This window comes from Balaenoptera musculus, chromosome 3 (assembly GCF_009873245.2).
Source record: "Balaenoptera musculus isolate JJ_BM4_2016_0621 chromosome 3, mBalMus1.pri.v3, whole genome shotgun sequence".
Lineage (NCBI taxonomy): Eukaryota > Metazoa > Chordata > Mammalia > Artiodactyla > Balaenopteridae > Balaenoptera > Balaenoptera musculus.
Window position 1 is genome coordinate 157,681,621 of NC_045787.1, and position 19,955 is coordinate 157,701,575.

Sequence of the window (19,955 nt, forward strand, 5' to 3'; positions counted from 1 at the left end):
CCCGGTTTGCAAAATCTCAGTTCCCCCACCAGGGATTGAACCCGGGCCACAGCAGTGAAAGCCCGGAATCCTAACCACTAGGCCACCAGGCAACTCCCACTAGTTAATTATTTAGAAGTCACAAGTGCATGTAATTCCATATCCTTCATAATAGCACTGTGAGGTGGAAGCTACTGTGCTCATTTTCAAAACAAGGAGGCCTAAGAAGGTAAGAGGACAAATAGTTTGGAGGTGGCAGGCTGGGCTCTGCCTGAGTCAGGACACCGTGGTGAGCTGGACAAACCCAAACTGGACAGACTGATATACATCCTCCCTTGACTTCCAGACACACGTGGGTTCTCTCCCTCACCAACTACACTGCCCTGCGCAATAGCATGGGGTCCATCTCTGTAACAAACCTTGAGGTGGGTACCTTTATCATTCCATTTTTGCATATGAGGAAACAGGCTCAGAGAAGCCCACGCCCTCACAAATCAAGTTTTAGGTAAACACGTAACCTAATAAAGAATGAGAATTTTTACACCTGAAACTAACACAACATTGTAAATCAACTATACTCCAATATAAAATTTAAGAAAAAAATAGAGTGAGATTTTAAGTATAAGGGAAATGAACAAAGTGCTGAGGCTGAGAGTGAAGTTGAAGGGACATCTGATTAAGCTTGGTGATTAAGGAAGGCCTTGCCCAGGAGGTGACATTTGAGCTGAGACATGAGGGATTAAGAGAAATGAGGGTTGCGGGGGGAGGGAGGCAGTGTCAGTGGTGGGATCAACAGGTATGAAGGCCCTGAGGTGGCAAAGTGTTCAGAGCTGTGCTGCAATACAGTAGCTACTGGTCACAGTACTTATGCATATTTAAATTAATTAAAATTAGATAAAATTTAAAATTCAGTTTCTGAGTCACATCAGTCACATTTCAAGTGCTCAGTAGTCATATGTGACTAGTGGCTACCATATTGGGCAGTATAGATTATAGAAACTTTCCATCATCGCAGAAAGTTCTTTTCGACAGTGCTGAGAGTATCCAGGGACCAGCTAGGAGGCCATTGTGCCTGGAGCGGTGGCCGAGGAGGGCAGAGGGGGGTAACAGCAGGTAGAACATACAGGGCCTTAAGGGCCATGTTAAGGAAGGAAGATTTAATTTCTGGCTGATGAGAGTGTTTCAACCAAGGGAAAGACATATCTGATATGTTCATTAGGAGCTCATGCCATCTGTTTTGTGGGGATTGGATTGTTGGCAGGAGTGGGAGCGGGGAGACCAGGGAGCAGCTGAGTTTGGCATCCAGGTGGGAGACAGCTATGTCTGGACCAGTGAGGGCAGTACAGTGTTAAGAATGGGTGAGTTCTGGGCTTTGTTTTGCGACAGAACAAGCAGGGTCTGCTCATTGATGGGGTAGGAAGGGCAGGGACAACCAGCTGGCTGCTGTTTGTTGAAGCAGACCCTGGGATGAGGATTTGTGTGTAGTCAGCTTACCAAGAGAACCCCGCAGAGGAGAGGGGGAAACAGGACAGGGCCAGGGAGGAAGCTGAGCAAAGAGTGACCTCAGGTAAAATCCTGCAGAAAGAAGCCACAGTCTGTTCCCACAGGGGAGCTCACGGGGATGGGTCACACCTCTGAGTTGTTCCAACACACAGCGCAGGACATGGGCTTTCGTACCACTCGGTGGTCAGTCATGGCTGAGAGCCATCCACCCATGTAAACTTCCAGGCACTTTTGGGTCCGGTAGCCAATGGGCATCCGAAGAAGAATCTTGGATTTTGTCACTGGGGTAAAAGGAATGTGAGTAGATCCGAGCGGGTGGCAGCAGTGTCCACTGTAAGTGGGTTTGGGAAGGGAAAGATCATGAATTCACTGGACACATTAATGTCATCAAGATTGAGGCCCTGTGCTCTAGAGCCCGCGAGCCACAACTACTGAGCCCATGTGCCACAACTACTGAAGCCTGCGCACCTAGATACCGTGCTGCACAACAAGAGAAGCCACCACAATGAGAAGCCCGCGCACAGCAACGAAGAGTAGCCCCTGCTCGCCACAACTAGAGAAAGCCTGCGCGCAGCAACAAAGACCCAATGCAGCCATAAATACATACATACATACATACATACATACATTTGTTAAAAAAAAAAAAGATTAAGGCCCTTCTGTGACTCCCAGATGGAGTTGTTCGGCCCTGCTGTGACCATCTCCTGCAACCCATCACCGGGGCCACAGGTGACGCAGCCGCTGGGAGGGACACTGGATACTCCTCTCTACTCTGGCTGGACTCGCAGGTTGAGCAACCAGGAGTCTGATGCTTTGTCTCCTTGACCCCCTGTCCACCCTGCCCTCCCATCCCACTTTGCCGACTGTCGATCCTGGACCCAGTAACAGACAAGTTCACTGAGAGTGTCTACGTCCTGGCCAACGAGCCATCCGTGGCCCTGTACCGGCTGCAGGAGCACGTGCGCCGCTCTCTGCCCGAGCTGGCCCAGCATAAGGTGAGCCGTCCCCGCCCCAGCCACCGACCTCTCCCAGGGTCTGCACCTCGTGAGCTGGGGCCTACTCTGTGGAGCAGGAGCCGTTGGTGCAGGAGTCAAGGCTGGGACACCAGCGAGGAAGCACATGGTCACCAGCCCAGATTGGCGCTGGGTGGACAGATCTGGGGCAGATTTGGAAGAAGGGGACAGCAGGGTCTGCAGTAGTTGTGACCTGTGTGGTGAGAAGGAGGCAGCCGTATGAGGGAAGGATATGCCAGGCAGAGAGAACAGCCTGCTCAAAGGCCCTGAGCCATAGTCGCCGTGTGTTCACAGAAAGCCCAGACTGATGAGGGGTGGGAGTTGCAGGAGGAAAGATCAGGGGCTGGAGGGGGCTGCTCTCTACAGCCTTGATAATTGGTGTTCGGGTGCTCCATCCCAGGGGGCTGGGAGAATGGAGGTAGCAGCCACCCCTGCTAACAGCCCCCAACCCCCCCGCAGGCTGACATGCAGCGGTGGGAGGAGCAGAGCCAGGGAGCCATCTACACGGTGGAGTACGCCTGCAGGTGAGCGCCACAGCCTCCGCACTGCCACGGTTGCCCTGTTATGCCCCAGATGTTCAGGGGCATCTCAGCCAGCTGCCCGTGAGCCTTGCCCTGCCGAACCCACCTGAGTAGAGGCATGCGGATCTGGACTCACCTGGCCACAGGGCAAAATTCCAGCCCAGACCTGTGCTTCTCGCTATTTGACTGGTGCCCGTGTGTCTCAGGCAGGCTTCTTCCCGGCCCTCAACCCCTCCCCATCTGTCACAGGAGGGGCTGATAAGGACTCCAGGAGGTGCCTCAAGGGGCCAATGTTCCCCACCCACAGTCAGGACCACAGACTGGCTGGTGGGGTGGATGGCAGCTGTGGGGGAGGGCCAAAACATGAATATGACTGTTTATTTTTAAATTTTTATTTCTTTCCAATTTTTTATATTGTGGTAAGATGCAAATTCATCATCTTAACCATTTTTAAGTGTGCAGTTCAGTGGTATTAAATACACTCATAATGCTGTGCAACTGTCCCCACCATCCATCTCCAGAATTCTTTTCATCTTGCAAAACTACAACTCTGTCCCCATTAAACACTAACTCCCTATTCCCCACCCCCCATTCCCGGCACCCACCATTCTGCTTTCTGTCTAAGAATCTGACTATTCTAGGGACCTCACATAAGTGGAATCATACGGTATTTGTCTTTCTGAGACCATCTTCTTTCACTTACCATAATGTCTTCAAGGTTCATCCATGTTGTAGCATGTGTCAGAATTTCCTTCCTTTTTAAGGGCTGAATAATATTCCATCATATGGATGGACCACATTTTGTTTATCCATTCATCTGTTGATGGACATTTGGGTTGCTTCCATGTTTTGGCTACTATGAATAAAGCTTCTGTGACCGTGGGTATCCCATTTATTATTTTTGTTTGTTTAACTTTCTCTAAATATCCAGATTTTTTAACTCCAAGTGAAAGATGTGCCTGAGAATAAAAAGCAGTAGTTGTTGTTTCTTCCCATTATTGCAGCTTTGCCAGCCTTGCCTCCTGTGTTCCTGTTGGTTCTGTTCCGCATGACTGTATTTCATGCCCTGGCTTGTTCCGTTTGCTTTAGGAGTTGGCGACTTTAATTAGGAGTGCTGTTTGCCCCTGGCTCGGGTTGTTTCGGTGGAGGCTGGATACTCCCCAGCAGCTCTCGTCCGTGGCACTGTGCGGTTTGCCTGCCTGTTTCTGTTGTGTGGTCGAAGGTTCCTTGACAGGAAGTCGTGCCGCTGGGAGTTCTGCCTTCACCAGCCTTGGCCCTTCCGCTGGGACGGGAGGGTGACCCAGACAGATGGCATCTTCCTGAGGATGGTGGTCACAGACACCCTCCTTAGCTCCAGGAAGAGTAGAAAAGAAATGGGAGTTTTTCTTGCAGCTGCTGAATAGTTCCCAGACAGCCGAGAGTTCATCAGAAAGGTCCAGGTTCAAGGAAGAACGAATCAAAGTCTGTACTTTCTCCCAGTTCCTCTAGCCGTGCTATCCAGTGCAGGAGCCCAGATCCCAGGTGGCTGTTGACACTTAAATTTTAATGAAATAAAATGAAAGATTCAGCTCCTCAGTCTCATGAACCACATTTCAAGTGCTTAGCAGCCCTGGGCTAGGCAGGGGGCCAGTCTACTCCGAGCTCTGAGCACTTCTCTTTAGTGAGATGTGAATTTCTCTAATGCTGAGAGACTGTTTCCTTTACGGACACGAAAGTGCCCTTTTAGTTGTTGAAATGCTTTATGCAGCGTTAACGGTTGGTGTAAAACTGAAAGATAATAAAATGGTATATTGGTTGGGGTGAACTATTCAGTAGTGAGCTTATGTTAGACAGCTTTTTATCAAGGTGGACGGGCACTAGGAAAGCTGACTACATTTGGTGGTGTCAGATGAGCGGGCGACAGCCAACGCCTTTTGATCTCATAGCCATAAGCAGGCCCCTGACTGATGATAAATGGGAGTGATTTCTTTGTCTTTAACAGAAGGACTTTAAAACGACCCTCTTATTTTTACTGCAGGTGTCGTTGCACAGGCAACTTTCTGGCGTTAGCAAGGCCCCGCGTGGCTTGGTGAATCTGTTCCTGTAGTGCTGTTGGAAAGGACATATTCATTAGACATCCATCAATGTGGCTTCAACACCAGAGCTTAGCACAGCTTTGCAGTAGTGCCCCTCTAATGGCGATGAGTCTAAACTCACCTCTAGAGCTTTTCACAGTCCAGTTGACAAGCTTCCTTATTCAGAGGCAGGAATAGTTTCCCTAAGAAGAAAGCAAGATATTTTTGAGGTCATTTTTGCATGCTTATAGCTCCTTCAAAGCATTAGATGGTCTAGCAGCCGTTAAGCGAAAGTTGCATGTTGCCATCCAGTGCTCTGTTGCATAGGGAAATCTAAACTTTAAGCCCACAGTGAACCCTCAGGGAGGCCCATGGAATCCCCCAGGTGCCTGATGAGTGCCGGCCCACGCAGGCATCCGCTGAGCTCTGGTTGGGGGGCGAAGAGAGCGTGGTGCCGCTGACTGGGTCCATCCTCCCATTTCAGCGCCGTGAAGAACCTTGTCGACAGCAGCGTCTACTTCCGCAGCGTGGAGGGCCTCCTCAAACAGGCCATCAGCATCCGAGACCACATGAACGCCACAGCCCAGGGCCACAGGTAGTTCCCGGGACCGCCCGCCCCTGCTGCTCTCAGCCTCCTTGCTGTAAGGACCTTCGCTGCTCAGCCAGGAGCTGCCACTTCTCGCTCCTTAGACAACTCCCTCTCTTCATCTTACGGTGGCCGGTGACTTCCTCTCATCCTTTGGCGTCTGTAGTGGGAGAGTTCAGTCACTCAGCACCCAGCTCCTGAGCTCTGCTGTGTGCCTGGCCCTGGGCTGGGTGCTGGGGACACGGTAGTGACCAAGACGGGTGTGCTCATGGCCTCACGGGGAGACACACAGCAACCAGGTAAACACGGAACAGACAAGAACATTTCAGACACATGTGAAGGAGGAAAAGGGCTGTGGGGGCCTCTCTGGGGAGGCGGCAGAGGTGTGAGCAGAGGCTTGAACAACCTGCAGACAGAGATGACCCGGGGTCGGTGCTCCACGCACGTCGGTGGCAGGGCAGAGGCCCAGGGCCTGGTGAGCTGGGTGTGTTGGAGGAACATCTGAGGCAGGTGTGGCTGCAGTGGGTGAGCGAAAGGGAGATTGGGTCAGGGAGGTGGGCAGGGGCCTCGAGGGCAGCTGGGAGGGCGCCCGGAGCTGAAAGAGGCTTTGAGCCAATGACCAGACGGTCTAAAAATGAAAACTACTTACAGTTCTTACATACCGGGGAGAGAGTTTTTGGAGAAGTAGCTCTTTTTGTTTTTGTTTTCATTATAACTTAATAAACATGCATGTAAACACATGCGCACGTGCTGTAAGCCATCACTCGACCTTGAGATGTGTCTGGCTCCTGCAGTGTGGGGTTCTGGCATGCCTGTCCCCGACCAGGCACTTAGAAAGAAAAAAAACTGTGTTGCTGCCTGTGATAATTGAGACAAAAGAACTGTCAAAACCAAAAAAGCCTTAAAAACAAAAAACAAACAACAACAGCAACAAAAAACCAAAAAAGCCTTGCAAATGTGTAAGAAGGGATGTGCAGCAACCTGCCCTCTGAGGGTAGCATGAGAGGGGTTCATGATGGTTCACTTGCACTAGATAACCATCTGGCTCTGGCTGCTCTGCCCCGGGTGGGTGACAGCCATTGGGACTGGAGTTCACTGCGTCAAGCCTTGCACAGTGCCGTACACACAGTAGGGCCTCAAAAACCATAGCTTTTACTTTTAACTCAGTTTCCCAGCTGCTTCCAAAAGCCCTGCTTCTGCCTGCTGTTGCAAAAATGCAACATGCCTCTGAAAGACACCAGTAGCAACTTGCGTAGTAGCTACTCACCTGCTATTGCGTCTCTTAGCAAGCCCCGGGGGTTTGAAGCTCCCAGTCCTATGTGAGACCCAGGCATGACCTCTGAAGTGGGTGGCTGGTCCCATTTTTACAGAGGATGCCCTGAAGGCTCAGGCCAGGGGTCTTGGGGGACTGGAGTGTGACCCCAATGCACAATCCAGCCTAGCCGAGCAGGCCTCATGGCCTCTGACCTCAGCCTCATGGACGCTGCACATGTTTTGTTCCAGCCCCGAGGAGCCGCCCCCGTCCTCCTCAGCCTGATCCCGGAAGAGACTTGGAGGTGCTTTGGCCCCTCTGACTCAGGTCAGTGCCAAGTGGGGCCGTAAGCCTCTCTGTGCTCCGTGCTCTGAACTAACCCATGCTCTCGGCATCCAAGAACGGACCTACTTGACTAACCACTCGAGTTTTCTCCCTGGGCTTGTAGGATGGTTTCATCCGTGGGAAGCTAGAGGGTAGGGGCACCTTGTGCCCTCTGCTGCTCAGGGCTGTTGTCAGCCCATCTCCCTTGTGCTCTCTCTGTCATCTTCCTGCCCCTTATCCAGGCCACAGGCCCTGTCCTGATCCCAAGGACCCCTGCCCCCCAAGACAGAGGGGAGCCCCATTTTCCATACCCTTCCACATGCCAGCTGCTTGCTTTACCCAAACACATTGTCTCAGGCAGAGCCCAGCAGGACTGTTATCCACCCAGCTCTGGAATCTTCATTCTACTGCTGACCTGCTGTGTGACCCTGAGCAAGTCCCTCCCCACTCTGGTCTCTGCTTTTCCCTTCTGTCAGAGTGCTTCATTAGGCGCAGCTGTATACAGTGATGTGTATTGTAGCAGTCAGCTACTGCTGCATGACAAACTATCCCAAAACTTAGTGGCTTATGACACCAATCATTTGCCTGCTACGGTTGTGCAGTTTGGGTTGGACTCAGCTGGGCAGTTTTGCTGGGCTCACCTGGGTGCTACTTGTGGCTCTTGTGGGAGCTTGATGGGGCCAGATAGTCAGAAGTAGCCTCACATCTGGCCCTTGACCAGTGCTGTCTGCTGCTGGTTGGGAGGCGGGTGTCTGGTCCTCCACGTGGCCTCTCCAGCAGGACAGCCCAAGCTTCTCCTGGTGGTTGGGTGCCCGGTGTGCACGTGTTCATCCAGCCTTCCCTTGCTTCAGTTATGGCTGTACCATTGGTCAAGGCCAGTCACGTGACCAGGACCAGATGGGAGAGGACTGCAGGAGGGCTTCAGTACTGGGAGGTGTGGTTGACCATCTGAGGAGAGCGTGGCCTAGTGTCTTGTTATTCTGTGCTCATGCAGGGCAGACACAGTACCCAAGGGACTGACTGAGCCCGCAGCTTGTGTAGCTCTCACAGCCCCCTGCTCATTTGCTGCGATTGTGCTCTGTGCTGTGGAGGTCTTCTCAGAGGGTCAAGGGAGGCGTGGGAAGGGACAGGGCCCCCACAGCTCCTAGAGCAGCAGCCCCGAGAGCCAAGAGGCAGCAGAGTTCATGGGTGTGCAGTCAGAGTTCTTATCGGGCACTTGCTATGTGACGGGCTTAGCTCTGGGCATAGGTGTGGTGAGGAATCCCACAGACTGTGGGGTCACTTGGGGGACATCTGGGAGGGCCTGGAGCAAGAGGGGCTGCCAAGGGGGTCATCAACCCACCCCATTTCCCCCCCATTGTTGCCCACCAGCCCTGGACCCACACCCCACCATCTCCTCCATCCTATCCCCTGTGCCCTGGTGCCTCCCACCCTCAAGCCTCAAGGATGCTGCCCTCTCCACCCGTCCACAGTCAGTGTGTTTCTCCTGCTCCTGCCTGGAGCGTCCAGGCAAACCATGAGCATCCAGGGTCATCTGCTGTCCCTTTACTGCTACTGCTGCGCCCCCTCAGAACAAAATGCTCTGTGGCTCCTCCTGATCCCACCTTTGTACCCACAGACCCTGCTCTGCCCCTCCCCAGAACTGCCGCCTCACTCCCCACCTCAGAGCCTCCACTCCCACTTTTCCCCAGACTGCCCCCGCCAAGGGTTGTAGGTGACCTTCACAGGGTCAAGTCTTGGCCTCCCCTGCTTCTCCAGGCCCCGGGCTCTACACACAGCCTCATTTTACAGAAGAGGAAACTGAGTCTCAGAGAGGCGAGGCAGGGTCACCACCCGTGACCGGAAATGCCAGGATTCACACCCAGACCCTCTAACTCCCAGTGCTTCACCTCTTCCCTCAGCCTCGCCCAGGATTTTCCTCAGATGCCACCTCATCAGGGCCACCCTGCAGCCCTAGGGGTCTCTCAGACCTCACCTTGACTCACCTCTTGCCCCCCAGCCCGACCAAAGCTTGGACCCTTGGACACAGCCTTGTGGGACTTGGCAGGGACAGAAGACCAAGTAAGTGTGGCCGGTGCATTCCTCTTGCTCTTGCCTGGAGCCTCTGGGCCAGCCATGAATGTCCTGAGATGGGGCTTTGCTGCCTCTGGATTCTTACCCGCCCCCACTGGCCATGGACACGGCCATGGCCCCTCGGACCGATAACTGCCACCATGACAATCCTGATCATGCACCTGCTGTGTGCCCAGATCTGTGCTGGGGGCTTCACAAGGGTCAGCTTTCATCCTCAGACAGCCCCATAAGGCAGATGTCACCCAAATGCAGATGGGAAAAGAGAGGCTCCGAGAGGTGGCATTATTTGTGTGAGATCACACAGAGAAGAGTAGACCCCGGCCTAGTTTGGTCCCAGCCCTGCCTCTGACATGCTGTGTGACATGGGTCTGGCACCGACCCTCCCTGGTACTACCTTTCTCCATCTCAACAAGGAAGGCTGGACTGGACCTTCTCTACAGGCTGAGGCAGGCATTCGTGTACCTGCCTGCCTGGACTGAATTCTGCCTCGAGCAGAAATGCCCACCCCAGGCTCAGGCCATAAGGAGAAGCCACCCTAACTCCAGGGGTGGATGTGGGACCCTGGCCTGGCTAATCAGAGCCCCCCATCTCCCAGGTCACAGTGATTGGTTTGAGATGGGCATGTGATCCAATGAGAGGTCTTCCCTGAGGATTTTGCTGGAAAAGTGCAAAAAGTACCATCTTCCTTCTGGGGTTGGTGAGCTCGGCAGATGGACCAGGGGACCTGAGAACATTGCCTGGGGCCCTGGATCCACCTGTACCTGACACTAGAAAATCTCAATTCTTCAGTTTCATGAGTCCCTAAAATTACTGTATTTGCCTAAATTGCTTTGAGTCTGTTTCTGCTGACTTGAGAAGAGCCCACACTGATCTGATCCCTGCGAAGCCTGGGAGATCATGGCCCATGGTTTGTACACCTCTGAAGCCAGCTGTGTGCCAACAAAGTGCCCAGCAAAATGTATAAAGAAGAGCAGAATGGAGTTGTCGAGCCAACAACATGGAGGGTAGAGCCAGGGTGGGTCCCAGGCTCACTGCTCTGGGAGGATCCCCCAGCTTGGCACAGAGAAGTGGTTGGGAGAGAGGGGTGGCAAAGGCCAAGGGCACCCTAGGGGAGACAGAGAGGGTCCTGGTGGGGTATCAGGGCTGTGGAGGGGCCTGAGGGCCTGGGAGGAGGTTCAGGAACACAGGAGGTATTAATAATTGCCTCCCACCACCAGGAAACAGGGTCAGCCCTCTCTCACCTCTCCTAGGGTGTACTAGGGGCCTGTGTGCCACCATCCTGCCTTCCCCCTGCCCCAGCTCAGTTGAGGGGGAGGGAGGAGCCTCAGGTTTACATTATTTTAGGCCCTGCCTGGTGTGTAGCCCCCACAGAGTCACTCTCCCTCTCCTCGCCCACTCTGAAGGCACCTCTCGTCCATCTCTCCTCCTACCATGCAGCCATGTAGCCATCAAACATTGACCGTTCTCTCTGAGCTAGGCCCTGCCTGCCCAGGGGATACCCTGGTGAGCCAGACAGACCAACCCTGGCTCCAGGGCTCAGACCCACTGGACAGACGGGCAGCTAGGTGAGGTAACTGCCTGTATCCCAGAGGCAGCCTTGGATGGCTCAGGCGCTGTGAGCTAGTGGGGGGCAGTCCTGAGGTGCCCTAGACCTTCCGACGGCTCCCCGTCACCCACGGCCCCTGAACACGACCTTAGCCAGCGACTAATAGTACTCTCAAAGAGGTCTGTGCAGGACTGTGGGTTGTCAGATGCCCCACCACCCCAAATCCTGGGACTCACGGAGGTGCTGGTTAATTTGCGCTTCCTTTGCGTGGCCGGCTCGCCTTTCATGCCTGGCGAACGTCCATCCCCTGCCGGCCGCAAGGGGGCGCAAGAGGCAAAGCCTTGGCCGGGCACTCCGCCTCCAAGCTGTTCTTAGCCCCTGATTCAAGCCCCTGTCCCCAGTCTTGGCCGATCCTGAAGGGTGCATCGTGACCCTCTGCCCTTTTTCACTTCACACGTTCTTGCTTCCATTTTCTAGAAAGCGAACTAAGGCTCCGCAAGGCCAGATTACCCAGCAACACCTCGCATCTGCCTCCACGCTCTGGCCGACTTACCCCCTCCCCGGAGTGAAGGGTGTGGGCATGCCCTGACCTGGCTCACTAAGACTTGCTCCCAGAAATAGGTGGGCAGCCAGGAGAGCGACAGGGAACTCCCCGTGCCACGGGGCATTCAAGTAGGGAGCCTAGCACCCACGAGGGTGGGGGTAACCTGGAAGGGCTCCCTGGGTTAAGTGTGGGAACCGTCCCCCCCCCACCCCCAGTCTCCTTCAAATTTGTGGATGGAGTAAAAGGAGGCCCAGGAGGGCGGTGACTTGTCTCCAGTTGGTCCACAGTGGTCAGGGTGGGAATCAGACTTGAGTTTTGTCTTTTTGTTCTTAGCCCCTGATCCAAGTCCTAGTTTTTATTTCAGGCCTGCTCTGCACTCTGAGGGTCCTGCCCCTGGGAAGCCCCTTCCTGGCCCCTGCCTCATCCCCCAGCAAGGTCTCTGGATGCCCCAAGATTGGTCCGCATGCCCCTACACTACTCAGACCCTCTCCAGGACTCCAGTTCTTCAAGAACCCATGGAAACACCCCTTTTGTGCTACCACAACACACGGCCCAGGCTCCAGGAGACAGAGCTGGACACAGACATTTCTAAACCACTGGGTCAGCGCTGAGGTGGAAGGAGGGATGGGGGTGTCAGAACACCAGATGGGAGGGGGGATAGGGAAGGCTTTTGGAGGAGGAGGGGGCATTGGAGGCCAACCTTGAAACGCTTCTCCCCCCCAGAGGAGAGACTACTATTGTCCCCACTTTTCACATGAGCAAACAGGCTCAGACGGGTGAAGTGACTGGCCTGAGGTCACACAGCGAGTGGGAGTCGGAGCTGGGATGGGAACTCAGGGTCCTCGAACCCTGAAGCCCTATCCATGGGACCACACTGTCCTTGCCATGGAGGATCCTTCAAAGTCTTCCCCTGCTGACATTCTGGGAGAGGATCTGGAGAGGGAGACTTGGGGGGAGCAGCTTCTACACCTCCTCACCTTCCCATCCCTGTCTCCACCTTCCAGGCCCCTTTCCCAGATCTTCCTCTCTGGCCTTTTCCATTCCCTTCTCCCTCGAAATCTCCCTTTCAACCCCCCAACCTCTTACTCCAACACCTAAGAGTGTCCCCTCATCTGAGAAGACTGAGGTTGAGACTCTTGATTGGCCCAGTGGGGGGTGTGGGTCCACACGGGGTAACACAGCCAGTGATGGGGGAGGGTATAGGACAGGAACAGGGGTAAAGGCAGAAAGAAGGAGTCGTTATAGGAAACGGTGTGAATGATAGAAGATGGTATGGACCGGAATGGGAAGGGTGTTTGGGAACATGAGTGGTGGAAGGGGACAACGTGGCAGGGGCAAGAACACAGGAGCAAGCCCCAGTGGTGAGGGGGCAAGAGCTGTGGCCCATAGTGGGCAGCCCCAGCTGGCTCAGCCCAGGCTGCTCCCAGAGCTGCTCCAGCTGCCGCCCTCACGTAACCAGAGCCTGCTTGTTGCATCAGAGGCAGGCAGGCGGTCTTGGGTAAACAGAGCAGCTCTCGAGGGCCCCAGGGCTCCCCAGCCACCTCCACACTCCCCAAGCCTTGTTCTGTGCCTTCGAGCCCAGGCAGAACCCCCAACCTGGCCTAGGCCCTGGTGTGTTCTTGGGACACCTGAGTGTCTGTTGTTGAGCACTGAAGGGCAGCAAAGACGGGGTGGGAGAGGCAGGAACCCTGATCCCCACCTTTATGACACAGTGTGAACCCTAGTTTTTTTGGTCCAAAGAGAAATCTGTGCCCAGGCTGGGGGTCCAAACTTCCCATGTCACAGATGGGGAAACTGAGGTGTGGGGAGAGGCACAAGCCTCCCAGGGTCTCTGTTCCCTTTCTCAGTGTCCCCCACATACTAATATCTCCACATGTTCCCCCCTGAGTCCAGGGGTCCAATTATCTCCTGTTGTCTTCTTAGAAGGTGGACACCAGGCAGCTGTTGCAACCCACCTGCTCTCCCCTTTCATCTGCCCCAGTGGACCCCCTCCCCCTATCTCCAAGCCTCTCTTTGGGTGCCCAGCTCAATCTACTTCCACTCACTGCTCTGGCTTCATCTTCCCCCACCAAAGAATGTTCTGCACTCTTTCTCTGAACCTTTGCAAGTCCTGTTCCCTCTTCTTCTACCAGTGACAAACTCCTACTCATGCTTCAAGGCCCAGTATAAATGCTCCGCCCCTCTTTGGGGGAAGCCCTCCCTGACCCCTCTGGCCCAGTTCTGATCCCACAGGGATAGGGAGTATGTGGTAGCTCTGCCTCCTCCAGACTGGGGGCTTCTCCAGGATTGCCCAGTCAAAAGCCATCTTCATCCTGTAATTCTTTCCACCTTGATTCACTCATTAATCCTGCTCTGATCCCCCTCTGGGCCTGGACCTGTGCTGGGTGGTGCTGGGATCCCAGGGAGGGGGTCCAGTCCTGGAAGCTGACCTCTGAAGTGGAGGAGGGCGCCCAGCCACCGAGGGGTCTGTTACCCTCCTGTCGAAGCACGTGGGTCACACATTCAGCTGCAGGAGGCACACAGCTGGGCGAGGTCCCTCAGCGACCCCAGAGCCCCTTTCTGCAGTCCCTCCGTTTGGGTGAGAGCAAGGGTCAGGGTTGGCTTCGAGAAGGTCTCGGTGCCTGGGGCCTCAGGGTCCCGGGTCGGAGTTACATATCACTCAGGTTGGAGTTAGCCCAGAGTAGGAGATAGCAGGGGGTTACAGACAGGGTCCGAATTAGGGTCAAGTTCAGCAGTAAGGTCAGGGTCGCCCACTGACATCGGGGGAAGCCTGGCAGGTCTGATCCAGCTCCCTCCCGGGCCCCCCTCCCTCATTATACTATTCCCCCACCTCAGAGTCTTCCCGCGTCTTAGTCCCGGGCCCCAGAACTCCCGGGACCCGGCCACGCCCAAGTGCCCGCCCGTCACAGCCCGCGGGCACGCCCTCGATGCAAATTTACGCCCCGCCCAATCAGCTCCCGGGGGCGGGGCCGCCCGCTCTGAAGGCCCCTGCGGCCGCAGGGCGCTCGGGGTTCTGAGCCGCTTCCTCCAGGTCGGTGCGCGAGCGTCCAAGGGTCCAGGTGTAGCAGGTGCGTGTTGCGTCGGGCCGAGGTTTGTGCGGTGTCCTTTGAATGGCATCTGTGAGCTGGGTTGAGTTTGAAAGTCCGAATGTCCTGCTGTACGAGGGAGAGTTGTGTCTAAGAGGTGTGCAGTCCTAGGATTGTGAGTTTGAGAGGTTATGTGTCCAGGGTTTGTGTGTCCAAAGGGTATGTGTCCAAGGGGTGTGAGTCTGAGGGTTGTGTTCGAGGGGGAGTGTTCAATGGTTGTGGTTCTGAGAGGTTGTGTGTCCGAAAGGGTGAGTGTCCCAGGGGTTGCATGTCCAGGAGTTATGTCTGAAGGAGTGTGTCATGCCTGAGGGGTTGTGCGTCCAAAGGGCATGTGTCTGAGGGTTGTGTCAGTTGGGGAGTTGTGTGTCCAAAGTTGTGGTGCCATGAGCCCCTGGTATGCGACTGTGAGTTACAGTGGTCCCCTTTCCTGGGTCACATCCCTTTGTGCATCCTGGAGGCCCCTGTGCACAACCACGACCCCGTGCCTTCCTGCTGTTGGTGTGCCCTTGTGTGTCGCGGCCCCAGACCTGCAAGTGGCATGACATCCACGTGTGCCTGTGACCGCCATGACCCTCACCCACCCCATGGGGTTTGCACCTCATGCAGTGAACGTGGGGCCTCAGCTGGGCCCACAGGATGCCTCAGTGGCTGAGGGCAGGATGGTGGGCACAGAGCCCTGAGTGGGGCACCACAGCTGCCTGGGCCACTTCCTCCCCGTGCCTCAGTGTCCCATCTGGGACATGGGTATAGGAACGATAGTCACAGCCCTCCGAGGTTGTCAGCACATGACAAGCCCGTGGCTGCGTTACTTTCATGGTCATGGTCCCCACCCTCGGCCTCTCTCAGGGACCAGGGCAGCAGACGTTGCCAACTGGGGTCCCTGGCTATTCCCAGTCCCCAGGCTGAAGACCCAAGAAGTCAGAAATAGCTGAGGCCTTTTGCCTGACCGGCTGAGAATCCTCACTGGGGAAGGTCAGGACCTCTGGATCTTTGGCGTCGGGGATGAGAACTTTCAGACTCTTGGGGTGAAGGAAACGGGGTTCAAAAAAGTATTTAGACTCAGAAGGACAAGTGTATGGGGTTTGATTCCAAAGGTCAAAGGGGCTTTGGGAGAAGTCAGCCTTGCTCCCTCCTGTCCCCATACCTGCCTTCCACTACCTGTCTGAGTCCAGGAGTGAATCTTGGCCTCCAGGGAGTGGAATTTTGGGACATTTAGAGTCCTGGGATCTCACCTGCGAGAGCTGGGAACTCGCTATCTGGTCTGAAGCTGCCACTTTGCAGGAGGGAAGACTGAGGCCAGGTGGAGACACCCAGACCCCTCAGAGAAAGGATGGACTCAAGGCTGCCCCTCAGCCCCTAGGAGAACTAAAGCCAGGAGTGAGGGGCCTCAGCTTCCTCTCTCCTCTCTGTGTGACCTCAGACAAATAGCTACCCCTTTCTGACCCTGTGACCTGAGCAATTTGAGCCCGGTCTTACTTCCCATCTCCAACTAATGATTGATTTCATTAAATCATTACCCAACCAGGCAGACATCTAGAAAATGCAAATTAGAGGAGAAAGGGAATTAAAATCATTTGTCACCCCAACTCAGATGCAATGAGTGTAGACATGTTGGGGGTCTGCCCTTCTGGAATATTAGAGGCACATATGCACCTGGAGACAGATGTCATTTTTCAGAGAGTATTTATCACACTCCTGGGATCCCATGTGGGGTCGGAGAGGTCACCCCAGCCCAGGCCCATGAATCCGAGTGGGATGCACACAGAGGTTGGGTCCCATTTCTCAGCCTCCCAAAGGTCCTCCCTGAGCCTGCATCTTGGGGGGGCTTGTGAGGCTGCCCACTGGCCCCAGGGAACTCAGGAATGAATGTCTCAGATCCCACTGGCGCCCAGGCCCACTTCCCAGACTGGGTCGGCGGGGATGAGTTTGGGGCACGGCTGGACAACCCTGTGGTATAAGCCCACGCTTGAGCGAGGATCTGGGGTCCCACCGTGTGGCCCTGGGAAGGAGCCTGCTTCCTCCTGTGTAAAACAGGGCAGCCGTCTCCGCTTCACTGGGCTATCTGAGTCAAGCTGGTCCTGTGTGTAAATGAGGTGGAGCATGGGCCCGGGCAGACAGCAGGCACTCAGTAACAGGAGGTGCCATCTGAACTGTGACCGAGTGGACGTGCCTCTGAGCCCCATCCAGGTCCACCCTCACCCCACCCTCCACCAGGGGCCAAGCAAGCCTCAGGCCTGTCAGCTTCCCTGTCCTGATCTCCTCCAGGTTCAGGTTCACCAGAGGTTGAGGTGGGGTCCTCGGAAGGGAACAATCCAGGCAAGTTGTCATAATGAGTCACTGCTGTGGGCACAGGCCTGCCTCTGTCCAGTTTCCACAATCAGAGCCCCGACCCTCTCCCACTGGACGCTGTCCTGGCCTCCTGCTCCCAAAGGACTTCTCCCCACAGCAGCCACGGAGTCTGCTGAAAATCCTGAATTGCACCACAGCCACCCCCCACCCCCGTTCATACACCCTCCATGACTCTCCATTGCTCTACAGCCCGCTCTGTCACCCTGATCCCCAAGGCCCCTTGCAGCCTCCCTGCCCTCTTCTGTCTCCAGATGCCCCTTGCTCACCCATACCTGGCAATACCAGCCACGCCTGCACCTGGAACCCACCCAGCACATTCCCACCTCAGGGCCTTTGCACCTGCCATTCCTTCCACCAGGCAGTCTCTCACCCACACCCCTTCATGGCTGGTGTCCTCTCGTCTTTGAGGTCCCCTTTTCAAAAAGTCCCTTCTGGCCCCTCTTTCCAAAGCAGCTCCCTCCCCTGCCACCTCCCCCACTGCCTCCCCGTATAGCTGTGGTCCCCGACCTTTTTGGCACCAGGGACCGGTTTCATGGAAGACAATTTTTCCACAGACTGGGGGCAGGGGGGATGGTTCAGGTGGTAATGTGAGCGACGAGGAGCGGCAGATGAAGCTTCGCTTGCTTGCCCTCCACTCCCCTCCTGCTGTGCAGCCAGGTTCCTAACAGGCTGCGGACGGGTAGCAGTCCGCGGCCCGGGAGTTGGGGACCCCTGCCCTATAGAATTTCATTGGTGAGGGCTCTGTCCCTGACAGTTTACGTGTCTGTCGTCTCCCCCACCAGACTGGGCAATGGCAAAGGCCAGACGGGTCTGTCCACTCCCTGCCCTTGTGTCCCTGGCACCTTGGTCAGCTCCCAGACATTTCTTGGGGAAGAAAGTGGGGACCGGGGATGCCTCAAAGGCCCCATCTTGGGTTCCCCACTGGCTGTGTCTTGGGTCTGCTGGGCTATGGGCTGAGTCTCTTCCGCTCAGCTCTGACAGATGTGCTAATTTCCCAAGCAGGGAGGCCTGGGCCTCTGGGGATGAATTTCTGGGGCCCTACGGGGAGATCTTTCTCTGGAACAAAGAGAGAGAAGCCTTGGGTCGTTCCTGCAGCTGCCACTGCAGCTTAGGGGACATCGTTGGGGGCCTTCGGTGGCCGAGGGCTCTGACTTGTGTGAGATAGCAGAGTTGGGTTCTGAATGTATGGTCTCTCTCAGCCCCAGGGGTAGGAGTCCCAAGCCCCACGGGAGGTGGGATGGGGCACGTCTCCATTTGCAGTGGCCGTGACAGAGAAAATGGCCTTCCTGGCAGGACCTGCAGTGGACAGTGAGGGCAGCCAGGTCCTGCATGACCCCGGGACATAGTTTCCTTCCAAGGTGGGCACTGGAACCTTCAGAGGGTCAGCCCCTTGGCCTGAGAGAAGCATGAGCACCATCCAGTGGGCTGTCGTGCTGTGGGCTGTTTAGAGAGGGGTGGGGGAGCAGGGGTCCCCTCAAACTGGTGGCCTGTGGGCCAGATGGGGCCTCAAATTTGTTTTGTGAACCATGAGGTGTTTAAAAGAAAACGGAACCTGTTGCCGATGTTTCTTCCACTTGTTAAGCAGTTGTTTGCTCATTCATTCAAGGAAGGGCGATTGCGGACCTACTGTGTGCCGGGCATTGGGAAGGCTCCATCCCTGCCCTCGTGGAACGGACATCTTAGTGGGGCAACAGGATCATCAAAGAAAGTAACAAAGAAGCACCAAAAATATCTAATAGGACTAAGTGACACAGGGAAAAAGAAATCCGGTCTGGGGAAATTAGCACCTCTAGAAAGAGAGATTTCTGCCCAGGCTTGAAGGACGTGTAGCAGCGTCTCAGACCTGGGTGAGTCTGAGAAGGGCGTTCCGGGGAGAGGGCACAGCGGGGTCAAAAGCCTGGCAATGGGAAAGTGGCAGGTCTGTCTGGGGCTGGTGTTTCAGGTGCCTGGAAAGGGGTGGAAGGTGAGCTGGGAATCTGCTGGTAGATGAGGCGTGTCTGAAGTAGAGGGACAGGTAGGTGAGTGCCTGAGGCGCCCCCAGGGCCCATTGTACCAATGGGGAAACTGAGGCTTGGAGCATGTCAGGCAATGAGCGTACAGTAGAGCCAGTGGAGTGGGTACCCCCGTCTGGCTGTGCCCATAGCCACAGCCAGGCCATCATACTTCTCAGCACATGGAGCAGGCCTGGGGAGGGGTCTGGAGGTGGGTCTGAGGGTCCCCCACTGGGCCTCCGTTTCCCCATGAGTGCCAGAGGGACCTATAAACAAAGGGACCCCCCCCCAAAGGGCCTTCTCCAGCGGGAACATTCTGGGTTTCTGGGATTCAGAGCCACACGTGGGTAACACACCCCACCCTCAGACCCCCACAGTCCCCAGGAATACCCCGAAGATCCCCTCAACCCCCTGCCACCTGCACCAGCATAGCTTGTGTTCCCCATGCAGTGTCCGTACGTGCGATCCCTGAGATCTTCACACCCCACCCTCAGAACCCCCAGCCCCGAACCCACATCTCTCCCCTGAGGGGTGCTCCCACCCTGCCTCAGGAAGCCAGAGGGTGGGCGATATCCCTGCAGGGGATAGAGGCCCTATCTGTGTCTGGGGGCCTGCTTATAATGGGGGACTAGCATGGATCTGGGGAGTCTACATGTGTTTGGGGAGCTCTGTGTGTGTCTAGGAGGGTTGCATGTTGTTGGGGGTCGTGTGTTTGGGGGTGTCTGCATATATTGGGGGGTTGTGTACATTCGAGGGATCGGCAGGTGTTGGGGGACTCTGTGTGTGTCTGAGGGGTCTGCGTGTGCAGAGGCCTCTGTGTGTGTTTTGGGGATGTGTGTTTGGCAGGCCGTGTGGGTTTGGGAGGGCTCTGCATGTATTGTGGATTGCATGTATTTTGGGGACTTATGTATGTGGGTGTTTGGGGGTGATGCATGTGTTTGGGGGGTCTCCCTGCAAGGGGAATCTCCCAACCCCCCCATCTGTACGTAGGAGGAAAGGGCTTTCTCCCTGACCCCCTGTCCCCAGCACCCTTCCTGGGTTTGCCCGGGGCCCTCACTCTGAGCTGGGCACCCCAGGGCTGAGGAGAGGTGACCCCCAAGGCCTTCTGGGAGGGGTCAGGCTCAGTGATGGCAA

General features: G+C 55.5%; 1 protein-coding gene across 4 annotated transcripts in view; it reads left to right on the top strand.

Moving 5' to 3' along the window:
• LOC118892224 (BLOC-1-related complex subunit 8) overlaps window positions 1-19,955 on the top strand; it is a 32,888-nt gene that overhangs the window by 1,002 nt on the left and 11,931 nt on the right. Inside the window, exons 2-6 of one of the 4 annotated variants that reach the window (XR_005019262.1) lie at window positions 2,365-2,477; window positions 2,955-3,019; window positions 5,555-5,955; window positions 7,160-7,235; window positions 9,134-10,099. Coding sequence is in view for 3 of the 4 variants with exons in the window: in XM_036846569.1 (XP_036702464.1) it covers window positions 2,365-2,477; window positions 5,555-5,665; window positions 7,160-7,235; window positions 9,232-9,293 (362 nt within the window). In the remaining variant the exon portion in view is untranslated. Of the gene's footprint in view, window positions 1-2,364; window positions 2,478-2,954; window positions 3,020-5,554; window positions 5,956-7,159; window positions 7,236-9,133; window positions 10,127-19,955 lie in introns of those variants that run through there. The other 3 variants (XM_036846571.1, XM_036846570.1, XM_036846569.1) reach the window with 3 other exon arrangements.